This window comes from Pseudophryne corroboree, chromosome 11 (assembly GCF_028390025.1).
Source record: "Pseudophryne corroboree isolate aPseCor3 chromosome 11, aPseCor3.hap2, whole genome shotgun sequence".
In the NCBI taxonomy this organism is placed as follows: domain Eukaryota; kingdom Metazoa; phylum Chordata; class Amphibia; order Anura; family Myobatrachidae; genus Pseudophryne; species Pseudophryne corroboree.
In genome coordinates, this window is record NC_086454.1 from 141,795,999 (window position 1) to 141,820,267 (window position 24,269).

General features: G+C 47.1%; 1 protein-coding gene across 6 annotated transcripts in view; it reads left to right on the forward strand.

Moving 5' to 3' along the window:
- The window catches only part of LGALS12 (galectin 12), a 131,333-nt gene that overhangs the window by 69,727 nt on the left and 37,337 nt on the right, over nt 1–24,269 (forward strand). For 4 of the 6 annotated variants that reach the window (XM_063944869.1, XM_063944871.1, XM_063944874.1 and 1 more), the window contains exons 3-6: nt 16,562–16,775; nt 16,879–16,998; nt 17,163–17,201; nt 21,152–21,214. In XM_063944869.1, coding sequence (XP_063800939.1) covers nt 16,562–16,775; nt 16,879–16,998; nt 17,163–17,201; nt 21,152–21,214 — 436 coding nt within the window. The remainder of the gene's footprint in view (nt 1–16,561; nt 16,776–16,878; nt 16,999–17,162; nt 17,202–21,151; nt 21,215–24,269) is intronic. The other 2 variants (XM_063944870.1, XM_063944872.1) reach the window with 1 other exon arrangement.

Below are 24,269 nucleotides of genomic sequence, written 5' to 3' on the forward strand. Positions count from 1 at the left end.
CACTAACAGGGAGGGCTGCTCCAGCAGCCCTGAGAAGAGCTTTTATAAAGAAAAATAGAAGACTTCAATGGCTGCAGCATAGGTACTGAGTACGAGATGTCATTTTGACATCTCATGCTGCAGCTCCATCACCTTCCCCAGTGGCGCTGTATACTCTCGCGCCCTGGTTGCCGGGTAATTACAGCGGAGGGCTCCGGTCTCCATCTGGGCGCACACACTCACCGGTGCTCTCCAGGATCGCGTGGCCGCACCAAGGGAGGAGGTAAGAGGGTCCCCCAGGCGGGAACCGCTGAATTCACGATCCGGCGCGGTCTTTAGGAGACGGACCGCACACGCTGGTGTGGACACTGTGGCTGTACAGGGACCCCACTAGACCACCAGGGCAAGGGCACAGGTCGGATTTTACAAAAATCTGTTTTAATAAGGCCCGCAGTACCCGGTGGTGAAGTCCAGCAAGGGGATAAGGCTTTGACCTGTAGCCCTTCCCCCAGCCCTAGGCGCCATTTACTGCAAATGCTCCCACCCTGGAGCTGCTTCTCTCTGCCTCCCTCACTCCCTGTCAGCGTTTGGGTGCCATTTCTCTCATGCTGCACTGATCCTGGTACTGCTGGGCTGTCTCCTCTGTAAAGCCGCCTGCATTCAGCGCTGTGCATTTACATGACACTTAAGTATTCTACATGTCTTTAGACCGCATTAGTTAAGAAAGTGTAATACCCTGGAACTGCAAGGGTTAACAGATACTGAAAGAGTTAACAGCTATGTATCTTTATCATGCATAGCAAGGGCTATGTCCTGTGCACTGATTGGGGGAGGTTTGGAGCTTAGCCAACTCTCACGAGCACACCTCATGCAGGAGGGGGGACAGGAAGTAAAAAGCTGATAAAGTGCAGAAGCATGTGTGTTAGCTGGAAGAATGTAGCCTCAGTGAGAGCTCCTCACTAACATGTGGGGAGCGCTGCCAGCCACAGCAAGGCACCTGATAGATGGAGAGACCGCAGTGTGAGAGCAGCAGTACTCAGAGTCCAGTGAGAGGGTGATGCCCTAGAAGAGTGTGCCAGGTGTGAGTCTCAGGAGAGGACGTATCTGGATGAGTGGTCGGAAGCCACGCGGCATGCTTAGAAATCCCCCTTTGACAAGAGTCCTCGCTATGGAAGAGAGAGAGACGGTAACCTGGTATGTGTAGCACTACTTGTCACAGAATGTCCTGGTACGTACTGCTGTTCGCCATATTCATGCCGCTGCAATTAAGTGATGCTCTGGAGGAGGTGCCCTGATGTGTGAGCGAATGTAACCATTATGCTTTGTGCTGGAGGAGTGTTCAGAAGTTATCCCTGCTATATCCCTGCTTTTATATTAAAAAAACCGTTATTCTGTTTTATGAGATGGCCTGGTGCCCAATTCTTTATGCGCTGCACCGACACCTGTAGTCCACTCCCACAATGCAACTGTACTTAAACACCTGATTATTCAGGGGACCCTCTGGTATCTGTGCCTTACCCATGACCAGCCGAGGCAGAGTAAGTGTGATGCACTATACACAGTGACTGCAGTTTTGCATACTTAGTACCAGCGGGATTTTGCAAAAGAGTGCATACATTCAGGGATATTTAGTACAAGTACCCTGTGATATACATACAGTTTCACTGTGCATTGTTATATCTATATTAATATATAGCATTACTCTGTAGTCCAGTTACTTAGTATTGCTAGTCCAGTGCAGTTTTAGTGTGGTTTGTAATAATTCCTGCATTGTACATGTGACTTATTGTGTGTGCCAGTAGCTGCCGTGTGATTTCTATTCCGTGTATCCCACAGGTATTGCTATCCCTTTATTCTTTACCCTGAGGGTGCTATTTTGTCAGGGTCCTATAGATATAGTGTTTCACAGGATATACTTGTCTGATATTTTTCTCTGTGAAGTTACAGTCACCGTATACCTCTTAAATTCTCTATTTCATCTTCTGATTGCAGTCACACTGTCAGGGTTTTTTTTTTGCCAGGTATTCTGTCTGCTTATATTGTACTTTTTGTCACCCTAAAGGTACGCTTACAAGTAATGTCTGCTAAACAGGGTGAGGACTCCGGGGCTGATCCTGCACCAGGCAGTGCTGATGCCATGGATGGTCTTGAGGAAAATATAGCAGCTGAGGGTTCAGGTACTGGGGTCTCTGCACCCTAGGGTCAGTCGGCAGCACCAGGGGAAGCTCAAGTCCCACCGTGGGCTACCTTTTCTACTCCGACTATGCTGGTAACTAGGCTTAGGCCCCCTATAAGACCTCCTGTGCCATTACAGCACATATTGTCCCTGCAGTTAATCCGCCATGGGCAGAAACTCTGTCTTCTCAGTTACAGCAAATAAACCAGTCTCTGGTTAAGCAAAAAGCTAACCCTCGCCCGCCTAAGACCAAAGGGTCCTCTAAACGGGCCATTACCTCCTCACAATCCACACATGTCCCAGATACTACTTCTGATGAAGATGGCGCTTACACTGACCCAACTGACACTGATCCAGATACTTCAGATGGGGACACTCTAACACAAGTGGATGTTCCTGACCTCTTGGAGGCCATCAGGCTCATTCTTCAAATTGAGGATGACGAGGAGCCTCCTACTACCTCTAAGAAACCAGATAAGTTTAAATGTCAGAAGGTGACTAAATTGCTTCTTACCCATTCTGACCACCTGGTTGCCATACGTCAGGAATACTGGGAATCCCCAGGTATGAAATTTTCACTGTCTAAAAAGATGCTGGCTCGTTATCCCCTCGTTGCAGAGATCAGTAAAAATTGGGAAACCCCACCTCCGGTGGAGACTCGGGTCACACGCCTGGTGGTGTCCTCGGCTCTGCCTGTCACTACCATCCCCTCCCTAAAGGAACCGATGGATAAGCGTGTGGAGGGTTGCTTGAAGTCCATTTACACTCTTGCAGGGGCTGTGCATAGACCCACTATTGCAGCTGCATGGGTGGTAAAAGCTATTGAAGCCTGGGTTCAGGAAGTTGAAACGGAACTACCTTCTAATTTTTCTGATAATGCTAGACAGTGTTTTTCCTATATAATTACAGCCTCTCATTACATTCAGGAGGCGGCTTCTGATGCCGGTGTCCTGGCGGCCAAGGCGTCTACTACGTCCATTCTGGCTCGCAGGATTCTCTGGTTGCGTTCCTGGTCTATTGACCTGGACTCTAAAAAGACCTTGGAGGTGATATCCTTTAAGGGGAACATACTTTTTGGAGAAGACCTCAACAAGATTGTTGCTGATTTAGCATCAACTAAGACTGCTTGTCTACCTAGTACTACTCCTTCGGCTCCAAAAGCTAAGAGTACTTCCTTTCGTTCCTTTCAGTCTCCAGGTAAAGCAAAGGGTCAGGTGTACCAAAACAAGACACGCTCTTCCAAATCTACCAAGCCCAAACCAAAACATGCCTGGGCTGCCTGTCAGCCTGCTTCCAAAACGGACAAGCCTGCCGCACAACGGGGCGGGCCACCCCCTTGGGGATCCCAGGGTAGGAGGCCAACTTCTACGGTTTGTTCAGGTGTGGTTAAAGACCACTTTGGATGCCTGGGTAAGGAAAGTCATCACTCATGGTTAAGCCATCTCTTTCAAGAAACGTCCCCTTCCTTGGTTTTGCTCGACAATCATCCCTTCGGATCAGGTGAAAGCAAAAACGCTCCATCTGGTGGTGCAATCTCTCCTGGATAAAGGAGTGATAGTGCCGGTGCCTCTGGCACAGAGGGGCAGGGGGTACTATTCCACGCTGTTTCTAGTCCCAAAACCGAATGGGTCCTCCCGGCCCATTCTCAACCCCAAGTCTTTGAACAAATTTGTGAAGGTTTCCAAGTTCCGTATGGAAACTCTTCGTTCTATTGTTCTGGCCTTGGAGCCCATGGACTATATGATATCCCTGGACATATCCATATTGCCATTTCACATCAGCAAAACCCTGGGGTTTGCTTTTGGCAACCTACAGTACATTACCAATTTCAGGCCTTACCTTTTGGTCTGACCACGGCTCCACAAATTTTCACCAAGGTCATGGCGGTTATGACGGCTCTCCTTCGCCGTTCGGGCATCAGGATCCTACCGTATCTGGACGATCTGTTGATCCTGGCAACATCACCAGAGGTTCTCCTTCGGCATCTGGAACTGACGGTCCAATTCCTACAAGCCCACGGGTGGCTCATCAACTGGAAGAAATCCTCTCTGGTCCCTACTCAGAGCATGTTGCACCTGGGAGCGTTGTTGGACACACACAAACAGCTGTTGTTTTTGTCTCCGGACAAGATCCTGAAACTTCAGGACAAAATAAGACTTTTCCTATCTCGACCACTTGTGTCGATACACTCGGCGATGCAAGTACTGGGCCTCATGGTGTCAGCTTTCGACATGGTAAAGTACGCTCAATTTCACTTCCGCCCTCTCCAGAAGTTGATTCTCTCCAAATGGGACGGCTTACCCCACCGGATCAGGACTCGCATGATCTCCTTAACTCCGGAGGTTCACCTGTCTCTGTCCTGGTGGCTCCAGGATCTGCGATTGTGCAGGGGTTGTCCCTTCTGGATCTCCAACTGCGTCCTGCTGACGACGGATGCCAGTCTGAGGGGTTGGGGTGCGGTATTGGAGCAACACTCTCTTCAGGGTCGGTGGACCAGGGAGGAGTCTCTCCCCCGATAAACATTCTGGAACTGCGGGCAGTGTTCAATGCACTGACACTCGCCCTGCCTTGGATACAGAACAGGCCTATTCAAATACAGTCAGACAACACCACCACGGTGGCATACATATAATATCAAGGCAGCACTCAAAGCCGCATGGCAATGAGGGAAGTGTCAAGGATACTTCAGTGGGTCGAACGCCATCTGCCAGCCATATCGTCAGTGTTCATTCCGGGAGTCCTCAACTGGGAAGTAGACTTCCTCAGTCAGGACGTACACGCTGGGAAGTGGAGCCTTCATCTGAAAGTATTTCAACTCATAGTGGACAAGTGGGGCCTACCAGATGTAGACCTAATGGCGTCTCGACACAATCACAAGGGTCCGGTCTTCGGAGCAAGAACAAGGGATCCTCAAGCAGCGTTCGTGGACGCACTGGCAATTCCATGGAACTTTCGGCTGCCGTACGTGTTCCCTACGGTGTCACTCCTGCCCAGGGTGATAAGGAAGTTCACGCAAGAAGGAGGAATACTACTTCTACTCGCTCCAGCGTGGCCCAGACGGCTTTGATTCTCAGACCTACAGGGTATCTCGATAGAGCGTCCTCTTCTTCTTCCACAATGCCCAGACCACCTCGTTCAGGGCCCCTGTGTCTACCAGGATTTGGCCCGACTGGCTTTGACGGCGTGGCTCTTGAAGCTTCTATCCTGAGGTCCAAGGATTTTTCTGAGGCGGTCATTCAAACGATGTTGAAAGCCTGTAAACCGGCTTCGGCTTGGATTTATCATAGAGTCTGGAATTCTTATTTCACATGGTGTGCTGCTAAGAATGTTGACTTATTCAAATTCAGTACTGCCAATCTGTTGGCCTTTCTACAACAGGGCCTGGACTTAGGCTTGCGTTTGGCCTCTCTCAAGGTGCATATTTCAGCCTTGTCAATTTGGTTTCAGAGAAAGATTGCGACTTTGCCTGATGTTCATACCTTCACTCAGGGTGTTCTCCGAATTCAACCTCCCTACGTTTTTCCTGTGGCTCCTTGGGATTTGTCGGTTGTTCTGGACGCCTTACAAGAGGCTCCTTTTGAACCCCTAGTGTTGGTGGACCTTAAGTGGCTTACTCTTAAGGTCTTGTTTTTGCTGGTTATTGCCTCTGCTAGACGGGTCCCGGATTTAGGTGCCTTAACCTATCTGTCACCTTACCTGATTTTTCACAGTGACCGGGCGGTTCTTAGGACCCGCCCTAGTTATCTGCCTAAGGTGGTGTCTTCTTTCCACCTTAACCAAGAAATTGTGGTTTCGGCATTTACCTCTCCAGGTTTGTCATCCAAAGAGAAGTCTTTGAATGTGGTACGGGATCTCCGTATTTATTTGAAAAGAACGGAGTCAGTTCGGAAATCTGACTCTGTTTGTTTGTTTGTTCTTTTTGGTTTTCACAAACGTGGCTGGCCTGCTAATAAGCAGACCTTGGCCAGATGGATTAGAATGGTGATTGCACATGCTTATGTACAGGCTGGACTTCCAGCTCCTGATACCATTAAAGCCCATTCTACTCGGTCGATTGGAGCTTCTTGGGCGGCCCTTGAACAATTGTGCAAGGCGACTATGTGGGGTGTAGTAGTGTATGCCGGCGGCCGGGCTCCCGACGACCAGCATACCGGCGCCGGAATCCCGACCGCCGGCATACCGACAGCTGGGCGAGCACAAATGAGCCCCTTGCGGGCACGGTGGCGCGCTACGCTATTTATTCTCCCTCCAGGGGGGTCGTGGACCCTCAAGAGGGAGAATAAATGTCGGTATGCCGGCTGTCGGGATTCCGGCGCCGGGATGCTGGACGTCGGGAGCCCGGCCGCCGGCATACAGAAGACCACCCGACTGTGGTTCTCGGTGAACACGTTCATAAGGTTCTATTCCTTCGATACTTCCGCCTCCCAGGATGCTTCCTTTGGACGCCGGGTTCTTGTGCCCCTCTACAGTGCGTCCCCTCCCATGAGGAACTGCTTTTAGGACATCCCGATGTTATTCCCTGTGGAATACAGTGTACCCCGCTGCACAAAAGGAGATTTATGGTAAGAACTTACCTTTTTGTTAAATCTTTCTGTGAGGTACACTGGATTCCACAGGATGCCCACCCTGACGCACTTAGCTTCTTTGGGTTTGTATGGCATTAGCCGCTGGTACCTTCTCCTGTCGTGAGAATGTGGTTCTGTGTGGCTACTAACTGTTGTCATCTCTTTTCTACCTGCTACTGCACTGGACTAGTTAACAAAACTGAGCTCCTGTTCACAAAGGTGGGGTTATAGAGGAGGCAGCGCTATGCATCTTGGGAACAGTCAAAGCTTTTAGCCTGTTGGTGCCTCGGATCAAGATCCTACTGTACACTGCCCCCCCCCCCCCCCTCCCCCTTACCCCACGATGTTAGTCCCTGTGGAATTCAGTGTACCTTGCAGAAAGAGATTTAACAAAGGTAAGTTCTTACCATAAATCTCCTTTTTTCTTAATTTTAAGTACATTTTTCTTGACACTGTTACAATCATTGTATGAGAACCACAAGCAAATGTATAAGATTTAAACCTAATATGTTAATTTTAATCACAATCGAGGAATGTAGCTGTGCTTCTGGAACATTCTTTCCTATTTGTGGCTTTTAACCAAAATATCGTACTGTGTGTATATACAACCGCCCCCACACTCAAGTTGTATGGACAGGTGTATATACTCTCCGGCGCCAGTACCTACCGGACTGAAGGAGATTGAATAATAGTGCGGACTGCTGCTCCTAATTATAGGGATAATTGCATTCCCTATATTGAACAAAAAACACAAACTACCTACAAGGGTGTAACCCCCTGTAGAAAATCAGGGGCGCTGTCCGCACTAATTAAAGGAGACAATTGAAAATATTCACAATAAAAAGATAGTGGTGAATAAAAAATATATATTATAATTTATTAACATACAATGCTGCAGCATAAATGACATATATTAAATACATAATATGTATGTTATGAGCCCTGGTACAAGTACTCCACATACACTAATAAAATTATTTATAACTCGCTATAATTCAGAGGCTTGGACTTTGATATTAATGGGTTTCACAATGTCCACTGATTTGATAATGAACTGGCTGGATTTAGCTTCTCAGACACTCATTGTATTCATGTGTCTTTAATTCATTAGTGTCCCGAAAGAACATGTGTGCACACATATATTGATTTAAAATAGGTAATTACCATGTACAGTTAGCCTTTGTGTCACCTCCAAAATCAATTTGTTTGGGACAATCCCGGTTTTAAAACTCCCTCTGCTGGTGCTCATCCGTTTATTGCAGAATATCTGGAGAAGGTATCCACGGGAATTCATCCACAGCACTCAGGCTCCCTCTGCTGGTGACTAACCGTAATTGCAGGTATACTGGCTGCTGCTCATAGCCACAAGCCGGTAATCACGTCAATGAATGGGAGGTGATCGTCACTGATGATGGTGGTCACTTCGAAGTGAATTATAGCGAGTTATAAATAATTTTCTTTGTGGCTTTGGTGGCATCATAAGCTGTGGTACAACACATACTGCAGTGGTCCCACTAGGGGCCTGATTCATTACCATTTGCAAATGTGAGATTGCACGCAGTGAGCGATTATCGGTAGACTGTGCATGCGCTGCAAACGCATTGTGCGTGTGCAAAGGTCCAAATGCGATCGCACTGCGTATGCAGCCTAATTGTATAGTGCATGCATTTTGACAGGAAGTGTCCGTTTGTGGGTGGTAACATGGCGTTTGTGGGGAGTGGTTGGGAAAACGCAGGTGTGTCATGGAATTTTTTAGGGCGTGTATCTGATGTCATCTGTGAAATCTGCGATCAAAAACAAGGATGCCAGGTACGACTGCATTCTTATTGATCTGAATATGCTGGGGTCAGCCGCAACTGTCGAGAGAACTCGTTTTTTGCATATGCATTGCAATTCTCACACTAGGCTGTTTTAGCAGGGCGCCGCGCCCTGCCCGTTTTTTAAAAGGCAAAACCCGCCCTGCCAATTTTGCAGCGCCCTGCTAGAACAGCCACCCCTTCCTGCCCTCCCAGCGTGTAAAGATGCCGTGCGCATGCGCACGGCATCCATTCACGCTATGGGAGAGAGCTGGGGGAAACCCAGCACCGATGGAGGTGCTGGGCACACCCCCAACAGTGACGCCGCCGGCCATGGACGCCCCCTACAGCAACGTCTGTGGGCCGCACCGCCCACTAAAATGACGTTAGTGTGGCCATGCCCCCCAATTTACATGGCCGCGACCCTGTTTCGGACGCGCGCGCGGCTATGCCCCCGGAGTTGCTCCTCTATCAGGTTCATATGTATGTGTGTAAATCTGGCTCTGATGCTGGCAAGTGCCTCCCCAGCCACTGGTATGTAGTGAAGGTCTGCCATTTACAACTATCACTCCCATCAGTCTACGCCCTTCCTCAGTCAACCTTACAGAGTACACGGTGGAAGTATATTGCTGACAGTCATGTATGTGCTTCTTAATGAGCTCCGACTCCCAACTGTCACTCCCCCGACTTCTTCCCTGGGCTGTGTATGTGCAGTGTGTCATTGGATTGTATAGCTCTCACCATCCAGCTGCTCCATGGATTGTAGGCTTCCAAGGCCAAGCCCCCTCAGCTGTCAATTGCCTGGTACCTGAGCGCCCGCCTCTGACCGTCCCTCTAACATAGCAGCCAATGGCCACCTCCTAATACTGCTAAAACCTCTAAGTAGGCAACTCCCCCAACTGTGGTGTGAGCGCAGGGAAAGTTTTTCTCACCTCAGCCAAGTGCCGGGGATGCACTCCTCCTCCTCGGTAGAATTTCAGTCAGGAGCTCTCTCGCCCCATCAGCCCGTCCGTGTGAAGTGCTCTGCCCAGCTGTCTTTCAAAGCTCCGCCCCCTTTCAGTGTGTGGCTCCACCTGCTTTCACTGCAGCCATCACAGCTCCCCTGCTCCAGTGGGCTGCCAGTGAGCAAGTACAGCCCCCGACAAGCCACACTCTATAATGGGTACATCACAGCTCCCGCTGTGTTCCCGGCAACCTCTCTGGCATCACTGCCCCTCCCCCCTGTGCCCAGGAGCCAGTTTAGGGAGGGTTAGGTATCACCGGGGAGGGTTAGGGTAAGGAAAAGGTGGGGGTTAGGGGGCTTAATGAGGGGCTATCGGGATCCTGATGGACGGGATGCAGCTGTCGGTGTACTGACAGCTGGCATCGTGTCCATGAGCAAATCATACTGTACCCGGACAGATAACGGGAGTGCAGAGATAATATATTACAGAGAGGGTATGAACGCACAGAGAAATAGAGATAAAGAGGAATAGAAATAGGAAACAAGAGTAAAGATAGCTGGGAGCAAAGAGCTACAGTATATGGAGAACAGATTGCAGAATGAAGGGAGAGCTGCAGCACGGTTTGAAGAGATGTAAGGGCAGTTTGACATGGTGGCTGTGTGTTAAACCCGCCCCACTAACCCACCCTGTGGAGTCCTGGGAATCCGTGCTCTGAGCTGCTGCTGCTCCTCTCTGGGAGTGCTCTCCCAAGGTATCCTCTCCCCCCGATCTCCTACCTGCTCTCCCAGTTCCCGGTACCTGGCTGCAGTGATCTGGCTTGTAGTCCGCTGACCAGGAGGAGGAGGAGGAGTAGTAGAGCGTTTCGGGCTGACACCTATTGAAGTTCCACTGAGTAGCCTACAGTATGTCTCTCAAGGCGATCCACATCATGCAATGGGATATCCTCTGCCAGGCCACTCTCCCTGTGACTGCAAGTGCATTACATATATGTTTACACACTTATACATATACATACAGTTACATACATGTACACATACAGTACATATATAGTTGCATATATACATACAGTCACACTTATATGCATACATATATACTGTCAGTCACACACATGTAAAAGCCCACTGGTACTAGGTATGCAAAAACTGCAGTCACTGTGTATAGTGCATCACACTTACTCTGCCCCGGCTTGTCACGGGTTCAGGCACAGATACCAGAGAGTCCCCTGAATAATCAGGTGTTTAATTACTGTTGCATTGTGGGAGTGGACTACAGGTGTCGGTACAGCGCATAAAGAATTGGGCGCCAGGCCATCTCAAAAACAGAATAATGGTTTATTTTAACATCAAAGCAGGGATATTGCAGGAATAACTTCTTAACGCACCTCCTCCAGCACAAAGCATAACGGTTACATTAGATCAAATCTCAGGGCACCTCCTCCAACGCATCACTTAATTCAGCGGCATGAATATGGCAAACAGCATTATGTACCAGGGCATTCTGTGACCAGTAGTGCTACACATACCAGGTTACCATATCTCTCTCTCTCTGTCATAGCGAGGACTCTTGTTCATGGGGGCTTCTAATCATGCCGCTTGGCTTCCGACCACTCACCCAGATACATCCTCTCATGAGACTCACACCTGTGGCACATTCTTCTCCTGGCATCACCCTTTCACTGGATTCTGAGTACTGCTGCTCTCACACTGCGATCACTCCCTCTGTCAGGTGTCTTGCTGCGTCTGGCTGGGTCTGGCTGCTCTCCCCACATGTTTATGTGAGGAGTCCTCACTAAGGCTACATCTTTCTGGCTAATCCACCACGCTTCTGCTAGCTAACACACGTGCTTCTGGGGTGCAAAGACACCAGGCTGCAAAAAAAAATGCTGCTGGCTGCTGCATGACGGCCTTTTATAACCTTTTACTCCCGGGGACACATTCCATCTTGGATTTCCCGCCCTGAGCTGCAAATTGGTGAGTCATGCCTTTGCTTTTTTTGCAGACTGATCTGTCTTACTGTGAGTTGGGCTGTTAACCCCTTCTGTGCTGCAATCTGTAGGCTGCTGGTTCAGTTTTATGCAGCTCTAACAAACCTTTACTTTTATTACAGTCATGCTGGCACCTGTAGTGCCACAGAAAACTTTGTGCTTGCAGTTCCAGGGTATTACACACACACAGTCCCGTACATATGTACAATCAGTCACATACACTACAAACAGCAACACACCTACACATATAAACATACGGTCACATACAGTGATAAACATACAGTATACTATACATATACATGTAGCCACACTTAAACACGTATATAAATACAGCCACACACACTTATAAACATATATACATACATACTTGCCTACTTTTGAAAAAGCATTTCAGGGAGATGTGAAAATAACACCTATAAGCGCGGGCATGTACTGCTACATCTGAGAGGCGTGTCATGAAAATGACTTACATCCAAATGTAATTGAGCCCCAAAGTCAGTAAGATCTATTTGTTGAAGAAAAGACACTGATATTTTGCAGGATTTGTTTGTGTATTGTGTTTTACAAGAGGTTCCATATACTGTAAGTGGCCATAGGGATCATTGTGCCTTATAACCAATGCAGGGAAATGGCACTAATCATCCCATTTGAATGTATGTTCAGTACCTCTGATTTATTTTCCCCCCAAGAATGTAACAGCTGCATAATGGGGGTAAGGTGCAATCAAGGAGATTGCTGGACTTTTCAGGGAGTGAGGGAGATTGCTGCTATATCAGGGAGTCTCCTGCAGAATGAGGGAGGGTAGGCAACTAGATATATACACACAGCCACACACTTATACACATATATACTAGAGATGAGCGGGTTCGGTTTCTCTGAATCCGAACCCGCACGAACTTCATGTTTTTTTTCACGGGTCCGAGCAGACTCGGATCCTCCCGCCTTGCTCGGTTAACCCGAGCGCGCCCGAACGTCATCATGACGCTGTCGGATTCTCGCGAGACTCGGATTCTATATAAGGAGCCGCGCGTCGCCGCCATTTTCACACGTGCATTGAGATTGATAGGGAGAGGACGTGGCTGGCGTCCTCTCCATTTAGATTAGGGTTGAGAGAGAGAGAGAGATTGACCTGAGGCTGTGATACTGTAGAAGAGAGTGCAGAGTTTAGTGACTGACGACCACAGTGACCACCAGACAGTGCAGTTGTTTGTTTTATTTAATATATCCGTTCTCTGCCTGAAAAAAACGATACACACAGTGACTCAGTCACATACCATATCTGTGTGCACTGCTCAGCCCAGTGTGCTGCATCAATGTATATATATATCTGACTGTGCTCAGCTCACACAGCTTATAATTGTGGGGGAGACTGGGGAGCACTGCAGTGCCAGTTATAGGTTATAGCAGGAGCCAGGAGTACATAATATTATATTAAAATTAAACAGTGCACACTTTTGCTGCAGGAGTGCCACTGCCAGTGTGACTAGTGACCAGTGACCTGACCACCAGTATATATAATATTAGTAGTATACTATCTCTTTATCAACCAGTCTATATTAGCAGCAGACACAGTACAGTGCGGTAGTTCACGGCTGTGGCTACCTCTGTGTCGGCACTCGGCAGCCCGTCCATAATTGTATATACCACCTAACCGTGTTTTTTTTTTCTTTCTTTATAGTCATACTAGTTACGAGTATACTATCTCTTTATCAACCAGTCTATATTAGCAGCAGACACAGTACAGTGCGGTAGTTCACGGCTGTGGCTACCTCTGTGTCGGCACTCGGCAGCCCGTCCATAATTGTATATACCACCTAACCGTGGTTTTTTTTTCTTTCTTTATACATACATACTAGTTACGAGTATACTATCTCTTTATCAACCAGTCTATATTAGCAGCAGACACAGTACAGTGCGGTAGTTCACGGCTGTGGCTACCTCTGTGTCGGCACTCGGCAGCCCGTCCATAATTGTATATACCACCTAACCGTGGTTTTTTTTTCTTTCTTTATACATACATACTAGTTACGAGTATACTATCTCTTTATCAACCAGTCTATATATTAGCAGCAGACACAGTACAGTGCGGTAGTTCACGGCTGTGGCTACCTCTGTGTCGGCACTCGGCAGCCCGTCCATAATTGTATATACCACCTAACCGTGGTTTTTTTTTCTTTCTTTATACATACATACTAGTTACGAGTATACTATCTCTTTATCAACCAGTCTATATATTAGCAGCAGACACAGTACAGTGCGGTAGTTCACGGCTGTGGCTACCTCTGTGTCGGCACTCGGCAGCCCGTCCATAATTGTATACTAGTATCCAATCCATCCATCTCCATTGTTTACCTGAGGTGCCTTTTAGTTGTGCCTATTAAAATATGGAGAACAAAAATGTTGAGGTTCCAAAATTAGGGAAAGATCAAGATCCACTTCCACCTCGTGCTGAAGCTGCTGCCACTAGTCATGGCCGAGACGATGAAATGCCAGCAACGTCGTCTGCCAAGGCCGATGCCCAATGTCATAGTACAGAGCATGTCAAATCCAAAACACCAAATATCAGTAAAAAAAGGACTCCAAAACCTAAAATAAAATTGTCGGAGGAGAAGCGTAAACTTGCCAATATGCCATTTACCACACGGAGTGGCAAGGAACGGCTGAGGCCCTGGCCTATGTTCATGGCTAGTGGTTCAGCTTCACATGAGGATGGAAGCACTCAGCCTCTCGCTAGAAAAATGAAAAGACTAAAGCTGGCAAAAGCAGTAGCACCGCAAAGAACTGTGCGTTCTTCGAAATCCCAAATCCACAAGGAGAGTCCGACTCCAATTGTGTCGGTTGCGATGCCTGACCTTCCCAACACTGGACGTGAAGAGCATGCGCCTTCCACCATTTGCACGCCCCCTGCAAGTGATGGAAGGAGCACCCGCAGTCCAGTTCCTGATAGTCAGATTGAAGATGTCAGTGTTGAAGTACACCAGGATGAGGAGGATATGGGTGTTGCTGGCGCTGGGGAGGAAATTGACCAGGAGGATTCTGATGGTGAGGTGGTTTGTTTAAGTCAGGCACCCGGGGAGACACCTGTTGTCCGTGGGAGGAATATGGCCGTTGACATGCCTGGTGAAAATACCAAAAAAATCAGCTCTTCGGTGTGGAAGTATTTCACCAGAAATGCGGACAACAGGTGTCAAGCCGTGTGTTCCCTTTGTCAAGCTGTAATAAGTAGGGGTAAGGACGTTAACCACCTCGGAACATCCTCCCTTATACGTCACCTGCAGCGCATTCATAATAAGTCAGTGACAAGTTCAAAAACTTTGGGTGACAGCGGAAGCAGTCCACTGACCAGTAAATCCCTTCCTCTTGTAACCAAGCTCACGCAAACCACCCCACCAACTCCCTCAGTGTCAATTTCCTCCTTCCCCAGGAATGCCAATAGTCCTAGATGGGCCCGGTGTTTGTGTCGGCCACTAGGGTCGCTTATCTTACTCACACAGCGACCTCGGTGCAAATTTTAGGACTAAAAATAATATTGTGAGGTGTGAGGTATTCAGAATAGACTGAAAATGAGTGGAAATTATGGTTTTTGAGGTTAATAATACTTTGGGATCAAAATGACCGCCAAATTCTATGATTTATGCTGTTTTTTAGGTTTTTGGGAAAAAAACACCCGAATCCAAAACACACCCGAATCCGACAAAAAAAATTCGGTGAGGTTTTGCCAAAACGCGGTCGAACCCAAAACACGGCCGCGGAACCGAACCCAAAACCAAAACGCAAAACCCGAAAAATTTCCGGCGCTCATCTCTAATATATACACAGCCATACACACACACACATATATACACACACACAGCCAAATACTCATACATACATACATAGTCACACACATATACACATGAAAAAAACTGAATTTGTTTGAAATATCTTCTTTGCATTATTCTAATCATTGTTATAGTCAAAACTAATCATTGTTATAGTCTAAAGCAGGTGAGGCAGTGCCCCTCCTGCCTACCTTCTCCGCACATCTCTGACCAAAACTCACCAAATTTCCAGGAGCTTATACTGTTGCACCTGTGTATAATGCCCACATGAACCCTTTGGCTCATATATTGTGTGTAAATCTGGCTCTGGTGCCTCCCCTGCTATTTAGCTCACCGCACGTCCCCGATATACACACAGCCACACACTTATAAACATACACACAGCAACACATATATACGCACAGCTACACACATGCATACATATACTCGTACATACAGCCACACACATATACACATATACACATCACATGGCACTGGCAGCACACCGTAGTATGGCAGCTCTGATACTCCCCTTGGTTTCCCACATTGCACAGCACAGGCAGTGACTGCATACAGGGCCGTGTACCCCCGTCCCCTACTCGGACTCCCCTCCCTCTCTTTTCTTTCACTGCACGCTGCAGCTGTCAGTGTCTTCAAACTGTAGTATGTTCAGCCTGCCCAGATGCCCCTACGATTTGCCAATGCCCTAGGCAATTGCCTATATTGCCTGTAGCAAGGGCCGGTTCTGACTAGCCCCACCCCTGTCACTGCTCACCTGCTTCTCCTTTCTGGGCATCTCACGGAGAGGAAGAATTTAAAGCAGGTAAGTATGACCAGTGTGTGCATAGAACTAATGTGGCTGGATGTAGGTATACAATAAAAATAGGTAGGTATTCATAAGTTAGGATACTAAGCATAGCAGCTTGGAGAATGTGATTCATGGATACTAGAAAAGAGATCTCAGCAGATAGGTTTTCTGTACAACCAACATTTGGGATGATTGGTGGTTTCCTGAAATTTAAGTATAACTGATAAAGCAACTACAAATTGTGAACATATTGATTTGCATAAACAGTGATGTTCCTAGGGTTACCATCACCTCATCCCTTTAATTGTGGACACATTAATTACACAGGTTCTGTGGCTGGCTGACTTCAATACTCCATTTCACCTGGTTTTAATCAGCCACAGAACCTGTGTAATTTAATGTGTCCAAAATGAAAGGGATGAGGTGGTAATCCTAAATGTTCCCCTTGAGCTACTGTAGACTAAGATGGGAGTTGTGCAGTGACCGATTTGCCTGTTTCTGAGCCACAGGTTCCAGATTGATCTGCAGTGTGGTTGCTGCACTCGTCCACGGTCTGATGTAGCCTTCCATTTTAATCCACGCTTCTCTTCTTCGGATTCGTATGTTATCTGTAACACCCTACGTAAGGACCAGTGGCAAGATGAGCTCAAATTTTCAAGGGCTCCACTTCGAAAGGGTGAACATTTTGTGCTCTTATTTCACTTTCTGGCTAACAAAGTTAAGGTAAGAGTCATGTGAATAATGATGTGTTGTAAAGTGACTGTCTTCCCACATGTGGTACAATGATCTGCTAAGTGATGGCCTTTTTCTGAATGCCTCATTCTAGGTCAGCATTGGCGGCCAGCACTTCCTAGATTACCCTTATCGTTTCCCGCTGCATGATGTGGACACTCTGGGGATTTATGGAGACGTCACTTTGAAGGAGATCTCTTTTCTCAGCAGTAATGCAAGTGTGACCAGAAAGCTTTATAGGGCCATCAATATACCTATTATGTCCCCTAATAACCTTTTAATTCTCACACTTACAGTATACTACTATTTTTTTTTTGCTTGCTTTTTAAAAAAAAATATATATATATTAACTGTAACAATGCTTTTTATGTTTAACAGCCATATCATGATGAAATGACAGATTACCCACTGTGTCAGGTAATGAGCAAAATAATGCATACATAACACATACCTTTACCTATAATGCAGTTTCAGTTGCAGTATTTGGTTTATACACAAGGTGGCGCTTACATATCATAAAAATGCTGGATGATCCCTAGGCATAGGAGAGCACCAAATGCATGTAAATGACAGACATTTATTATATTTATCTGGTTTTAGACCCAATAGTTAGAATTTTTTATCACTGCTATTCGTGGAAATAAGAAATTCTATACCACAGGCATGTACTAAAAATCGCAACCAAGGTCAGGGGCTCTGACAGGGCTAGTAAATGATGTGATATGTAGCCTAGAGGCTATAATAGCTAATGCCATGTTACAATGGCGTTAGCTAATGGGGCCTGGCTCCAGAATGCGAATCACATAATAATGCAGCCCCCATAGAAATCTCTGGGGCTGTTATTGCAATTGGACACATGTAAACCCTGACATACAGTTGGGGATACTTACATTTTGTGGGCATCCTCTGAAAATGTCAGTTCACGTGGGATTTCCAACAAAATGTGTTTATTACATACGAAGGGTGTACAATAAGTTTCCTGATGCACAAAAGTATTATATTTACAAGCAAAGTGAACATTAATTTTTCTTCAAAGTATCGCTCAGAGAAGTCTATGGAAAATTGCATGCACTCAAACCACTTGGTGAAGCAGCTGGACCAGTTTGAAGCAGGTATGTCTTCAACATGCTGGATGAAGGTCTCCACTGCAGCTTCTGATGACTCAAAACGAATCCCACGTATCTTGCTCTTGATTTGTGGGAACACATAGAAGTCTCAGGGGGCTAAGTCTGGACTGTACTGTGTATGACCAAGCTCCTGGATGCGTTCAGGGGCCAAAAAATCCATCAGGTGCATTGTCATAATGGAGAAGGGCACTGTGAGCATGAGTTCTTGGACAGCACCTGTAAATGGCTTCCAGCCCTTGCAGTAGGCATTGGTTGGTGTACCAGTCCCCAGTGACGGTGTGCTGTTGCACTAGTGGTACGATACCTACATAACTAGTCTTGGCCACAAAAGCAGCCACTACCTGCTTGGCCATGCAGCGCTCATATTGACACTTCTGTGGTGATAGACTTCCAGCTGGAGTCCACTGGGCCGATTGTTTCGTCTTGGGGTCAAAACTATAGATCCAGGATTAATCTCCTTTTCGTGGAGTATCAAGAAGATAGATCCCGATGACTTACCTCTCTCCTACTCTAACTGGGCCACATTCACCTTGGCATCCACCTCAATTATGGCGCACACGGCAGCAACATTGTCCTCCGTGATGGTGGACAGAGGTCTGCCGCAGCGCTCGTCCTCCCGGGCAGAAATTCTGCAAACCACTTAAACACAGTGGTTTGGGATGGTGCTTCCTCCCCAAAAGCAGCTCATATTCGGTCAAATGTTCCTGCTGTCGCAGACCGCTCTTATAGTTGTGGAAGATCATGGCTCTCCATTGGCTTCTGTTGAGCTCCATAACAAGTTTTTATGAAGGAAGTGAACATGCTGACTTCTTCGGCGTGCAGTGCTGCTTATATACGGTTCTGTGCTTGTGCCTTGGCATTTCACAAGAACTTCAGTCAGAAATTACAGTTCACAACCGGACATTAAGATTGTCTACTGTACTTATGCACTGCACCTGAACAACAAACTTGTGGGGCCCCATGTCAATATAGTTGTCAAAGTAATATACATAGATAGATAGATAGATAGATACGTACAGTGTCTGACTGGGGCATGAAGGGCCCACGGGGGTATACAATGGTAGGGACCCTTGAAGGGTGGTGGCACACAGCTGGAGAGGTGAGTGCCAGCCACCAGAAGGGCTGAAGGAAAGAAGAATAACTGCCTGTCTGTATACTGGCCAGGGGCTGCACTGGGTGTTGGAATGGGGCCATCACTGTCATTGCACACATGAGGTTTAGAATATTCTATGACAAATACAACAAACCTAAATGCATAAAATAACTTTAAAAAGAGAACCATATCCAGTAAAACAACACAATGATACAAATGGACAGGAGAGAGAGATGGGGAACAGAGAGAGATTTGGGGGGGGGGGGGGGGGGGGGAGATGGTGAGCGAGAGGAGGACAAAATAATTAGAATGAGAATAAGGGTGGAATGTACTAAAGGGAAAATGTGTTGAAAACAGTTTTTTGCCAATCCGATCTCTTCCAGGACACCCCGTGGCCGACCGCATACTCTGCACATGCGCAGCAGACTCCCGGGTGATAAACCTGGAAGTTCAGTGACCGGCGCTGATCGCAAAGGACAGCTCTTATTGGCAGAGCTGTCTTTTGCAGTACTAGTTAGTACATATGCGATTAGTAACAATGCGATGTGTGGCAGGATGTACTGTGAATGCTTGATACATCCGCCCTGAGTGAGAGAGAGAGATGAGGATGAGAGACAAAAGAAAGAATAATTTAAAAAAATACATATATTTAGGGACCACTACTAATGCAGAATAATTTCAGTAATGGAGCTTAACAGCACAGTGAAGGGGCACAGCTCTGGCTCTCCAATCAGGGCAGGGGAATGTTGGGACTCTACCATGGTACTTGGGATATATATATAATGGCAGGTGTATGGTGGGGCAGGACACCCAAATTATTCCCAGTAGTGTGTCGCACCGTAGCTGCGCTGATTCCTGGGATACAGACACTGGGTTGTGGCGATGGATGGGAGCACTCACTCGGCCAGCACACAGATATCTTTACCAGCTGATGGCGGGGCACTTCCAGGCTGTTGCTGCTTCCCTGCTGCTTCCGTCAATTTTAAAATCAGGCCATTCAGTCGGAGCCTGCCCTGACCTCTCTGTGACATACTGTCTGCAGCCAACAGGGATAATCATAGAGGCACAGCGGTCTGCCCCCCATCGTGGTGACTGTGTGGGGGCCCCGAGATGACCGCCCTGTCGTCCCCTCTATAATTCAGATCTGCACTGCACATCTGGAAACTTCTTGCACAGCCCCCTCGTAAATTTTATATGCCTATTATTCGTAACAAGCCAAAGTATTTTTTTGTGTAATGCAGTAGTGCAGCTTTCATATTCCACATTGTAGGGATAACTGATCCCTGTCCCCTAAAGGGGGATTTCCAACTCCTGGGTTCCTTTATCACCTAATACTATATGTGCCTTCCTACAACATTTACTAAATGTAAATACATTTCTAAGTTAGTGATTGCTGTCCTTGTCTTTATTGTGCTGCAATAATGCTCAAATGCTGTATCTGGCAACAAAAATAAGCAATCCTGTCTGATAACTGCATTGCTGAAAAGCACAGGAAGAAGCCATGGAAATAAATAAAACAGATTTTTTTAGAATTGTCTAATTCAGGGGTTCTCAAACTCGGTCCTCAGGACCCCACACAGTGCATGTTTTGCAGGTAACCCAGCAAGTGCACAGGTGTATTAATTACTCACTGACACATTTTAAAAGGTCCACAGGTGGAGCTAATTATTTCACTTGTGAGTCTGTGAGACCACCTGCAAAACATGCACTGTGTGGGGTCCTGAGGACCGAGTTTGAGAACCTGTGGTCTAATTTAAAGTTCTGTGAATGAGAGCAACCACTTGAAAAGCTATAGAATGCGTTCCGTATGGGCAGAGTGAGTTCATTATGTGGACACCATCCAATATTTGGAAGAAGAATTAACTACATTACGCTGAGTCAGACACCCATGTGAACATTCTTCAACTGTGATATGGGGACGGAGTGCTAAATATTACTTTAAGGCAAAGGCAGTGTAATTGCCAGTAGAAGCTTTTTGACTATATTATCTAAACAGTTACTTTATAGACTGTGTGATGTGTATTTAATATACAGTAGGTGTCCGGACATCTGTTTCATTAAAGAAAGGGACACGCGTCTTACACTTGTATCTGAGATAACTCTGTCTTGTTTTCTGGTAATCATTAATATTCTCTGTTTTCCTTTAGCCACTGAAGCCTGGAAATGCAGATCTGGTAAGAATAAGCCTGGAGGCATATGTACAAGGTTATGTAAGCATTCAGTCCTGCACATAACTAATAGGTAGTAGTATTTTAATGCTAAAGTGTCCAAGCAATAGATCCCTGTCTGTGTGTCCAAATGCAGAGCTCCATGGGTCCAACTCTTGGCACCTACGGAATATAGGTGTACAGTTGTAAAGCTGAGTTTAGCAACCCTTTTTTTTTCTTTCAAGTAACTATTTAAACATGAACAAGTAATTTAATTAACAAATCATGATCCTTAACCTGATGTGAGGCAAGCCCTGGATTTTTGCAAACACTTCCATGTTATAAACTGAAAAATTATCATATAGTAGTCTAATCATATATGTGCCTATTGTTCATAAGGGTTCACTATGGTATGCCGGCGGTCGGGCTCCCGCCGACCAGCATACCGGTGCCGGGAGCCCGACCGCCGGCTTACCGACAGTGTGGCGAGCGCAAATGAGCCCCTGCGGGCTCGCTGCGCTCGCCGCGCTACACGCGCCACGCTATTTTATTCTCCCTCCAGGGGGATCGTGGACCCCCACGAGGGAGAATAAGTGTCGGTATGCCGGCTGTCGGGATCCCGGCACCGGTATACTGTGCACCAGGATCCCGTCAGTCAGCATACTGAAGACCACCCGTTCATAATACTGATACATAGCCACGTGACCATTCTGTTTTGTGCAAAATGTATCTAGATGTCTGTAGTGGCGGAACTAGTGGGCGTTGGGCCCAGGTGCAACAACATACTTTGAGAGCACCCCCCCTCCCCCCCAAACCCAAAATTACATTTGCACATGCCCAAACAAGGGGCATTGGCTTGTGGGGAAGGGGACTTTGCGCGCAGCACACACGGTAGCAGTATTATTCATCTACAATGCAAAATAGACTTCAGTCAAATCAGAGTAATCTAGAGATGAGCGGGTTCGGTTCTCTGAGAACTGAACCCTACCAAACTTCAGTGCCCGAGCCCGGATCCGAGTCTGGCTTGGGTTTTCCCGCCTGACTCGGAAACTAGAACAAGGCAAAATGTCATCATCCCGCTGTCGGATTCTCGCAGGGTTTGGACTCCATATAAGGAGCTGCGCGTCGCCGCCATTTTCATTCCGGCATTGGAGAGTGTAGCGAGAGGACGTGTCTCCGTCCTCAGTGTCTGTGCGGGAGGGAAAGTGAGGTGGCGATTCCAGTGCTGTCTTGTGCTGCTCAGTCCAGTGTAGTGTCTTATGCTGCATCAGTCCAGTCACAGTGGTGGTGTCCTCGGCTGACATATGTCCAGTGCTGCTGCATAAGTCAAGTCCAGTGGTGCTGTGTTGTGCTGCATCAGTCCAATGGTGGTGTCTTGTGCTGCATCAGTCCAGTCAGTGGTGGTGTCCTCTGCTGCCATATGTTCAATGCTGCTGTACAAGTCCAGTCCATTGCAGTGGTGCTGTGTTGTCCTGCATCAGTCCAGTGGTGATGTCCCTGTGCTGCCGTATAAGTCCAGTGGCACTGCCGTATAAGTCCAGTGGCACTGCCGTATAAGTCCAGTCCAGTGGCACTGCCGTATAAGTCCAGTCCAGTGGCACTGCCGTATAAATCCAGTCCAGTGGCACTGGCATATAAATCCATTCCAGTGGTACTGGCGTATAAGTCCAGTGGTACTGTCCTGTGCTGTATATTATTTACTCCAAATAAAGGGGTTATTAATATTTATTCCAAATAATTTTTACAGGGTTTGCCCTGTGTGGTGCAGGAGTACACTCTCCTGTGCCGCATATTGTGTTATATAACTCCAGAAAAATAATGGGGAACAAAAATTTGAAGGATAAAATAGGGAAAGATCAAGAACCACTTCCTCCTAGTGCTGAAGCTGCTGCCTGTAGTCATGACATAGACCAGGCTTTCCCAACCACGGTCCTCAAGGCACACTAACAGTGCAGGTTTTAGTGATATCCAGGCTTCAGCACAAGTGACTTAATTAGCACCTCAGTTATTTTGATTTAATCATCTGTGCTGCAGCCTGGATATCACTAAAACCTGCACTGTTGGTGTGCCTTGAGGACCGTGGTTGGGAAAGCCTGACATAGACGATGAAATGTCATCAACGTCGTCTGCCAAGGCCAATGCCCAATGTGAGAGTAGAGGGCATGTAAAATCCAAAAAGCCAAAGTTCAGTAAAAAGACCCCAAAAAATAAATTTAAATGGTCTGAGGAGAAACGTAAACTTGCCAATATGCCATTTACGACACGGAGTGGCAAGGAACGGCTAAGGCCCTGGCCTATGATCATAACTAGTGGTTCAGCTTCACATGACGATGGAAGCCCTCATCCTTCCGCAAGAAAAATAAGAGTTAAGCTGGCAAAAGCACAGCAAAGAACTGTGCGTTCTAAGATGGTATCACAAATCTCCAAGGAGAGTCCAAGTGTGTCGGCGGTTGCGATGCCTGACCTTCCCAACACTGGACGAGAAGAGGTGGCTCCTTCCATCATTTGCACGCCCTCTGCAAGTGCTGGCAGGAGAACCCACAGTCCAGTTTCTGATATTCAAATTGAAGATGTCACTGTTGAAGTACACCAGGATGAGGATATAGGTGTTGCTGGCGCTGAGGAGGAAGTTGACGAGGAGGATTCTGATGGTGATGTGGTTTATTTAAATCAGACACCAGGGGAGACAGTTGTTGTTCGTGGGATGAATAAGCCCATTGTTTGCCTGGGCAAAATACCAAAAAAGCCACCTCTCCGGTGTGGAATTATTTCTCCACATATCCGGACAACAGATGTCAAAACGTGTGTTGCCTTTGTCAATCCGTTATAAGTAGGGGTAAGGACGTTAACCAAATCGGAACATCCTCCCTTATACATCACCTGCTGTGCATTCATCAGAAGTCATTGTCAAGTTCAGAAACTTTGGGTAAGAGCGTAAGCAGTCCACTGACACCTAAATCCCTTCTTCCTCTTGTACCCAAGCTCCTGCAAGCCACACCACCAACTCCCTCAACGTCAACTTCCTCCTCAGTCAGGAATGTTAGTAGTCCTGCAGGCCATGTCTCTGGCAAGACTGAGGAGTCCTCTCCTAACCAGGATTCCTCCAGAGGATCCTTGA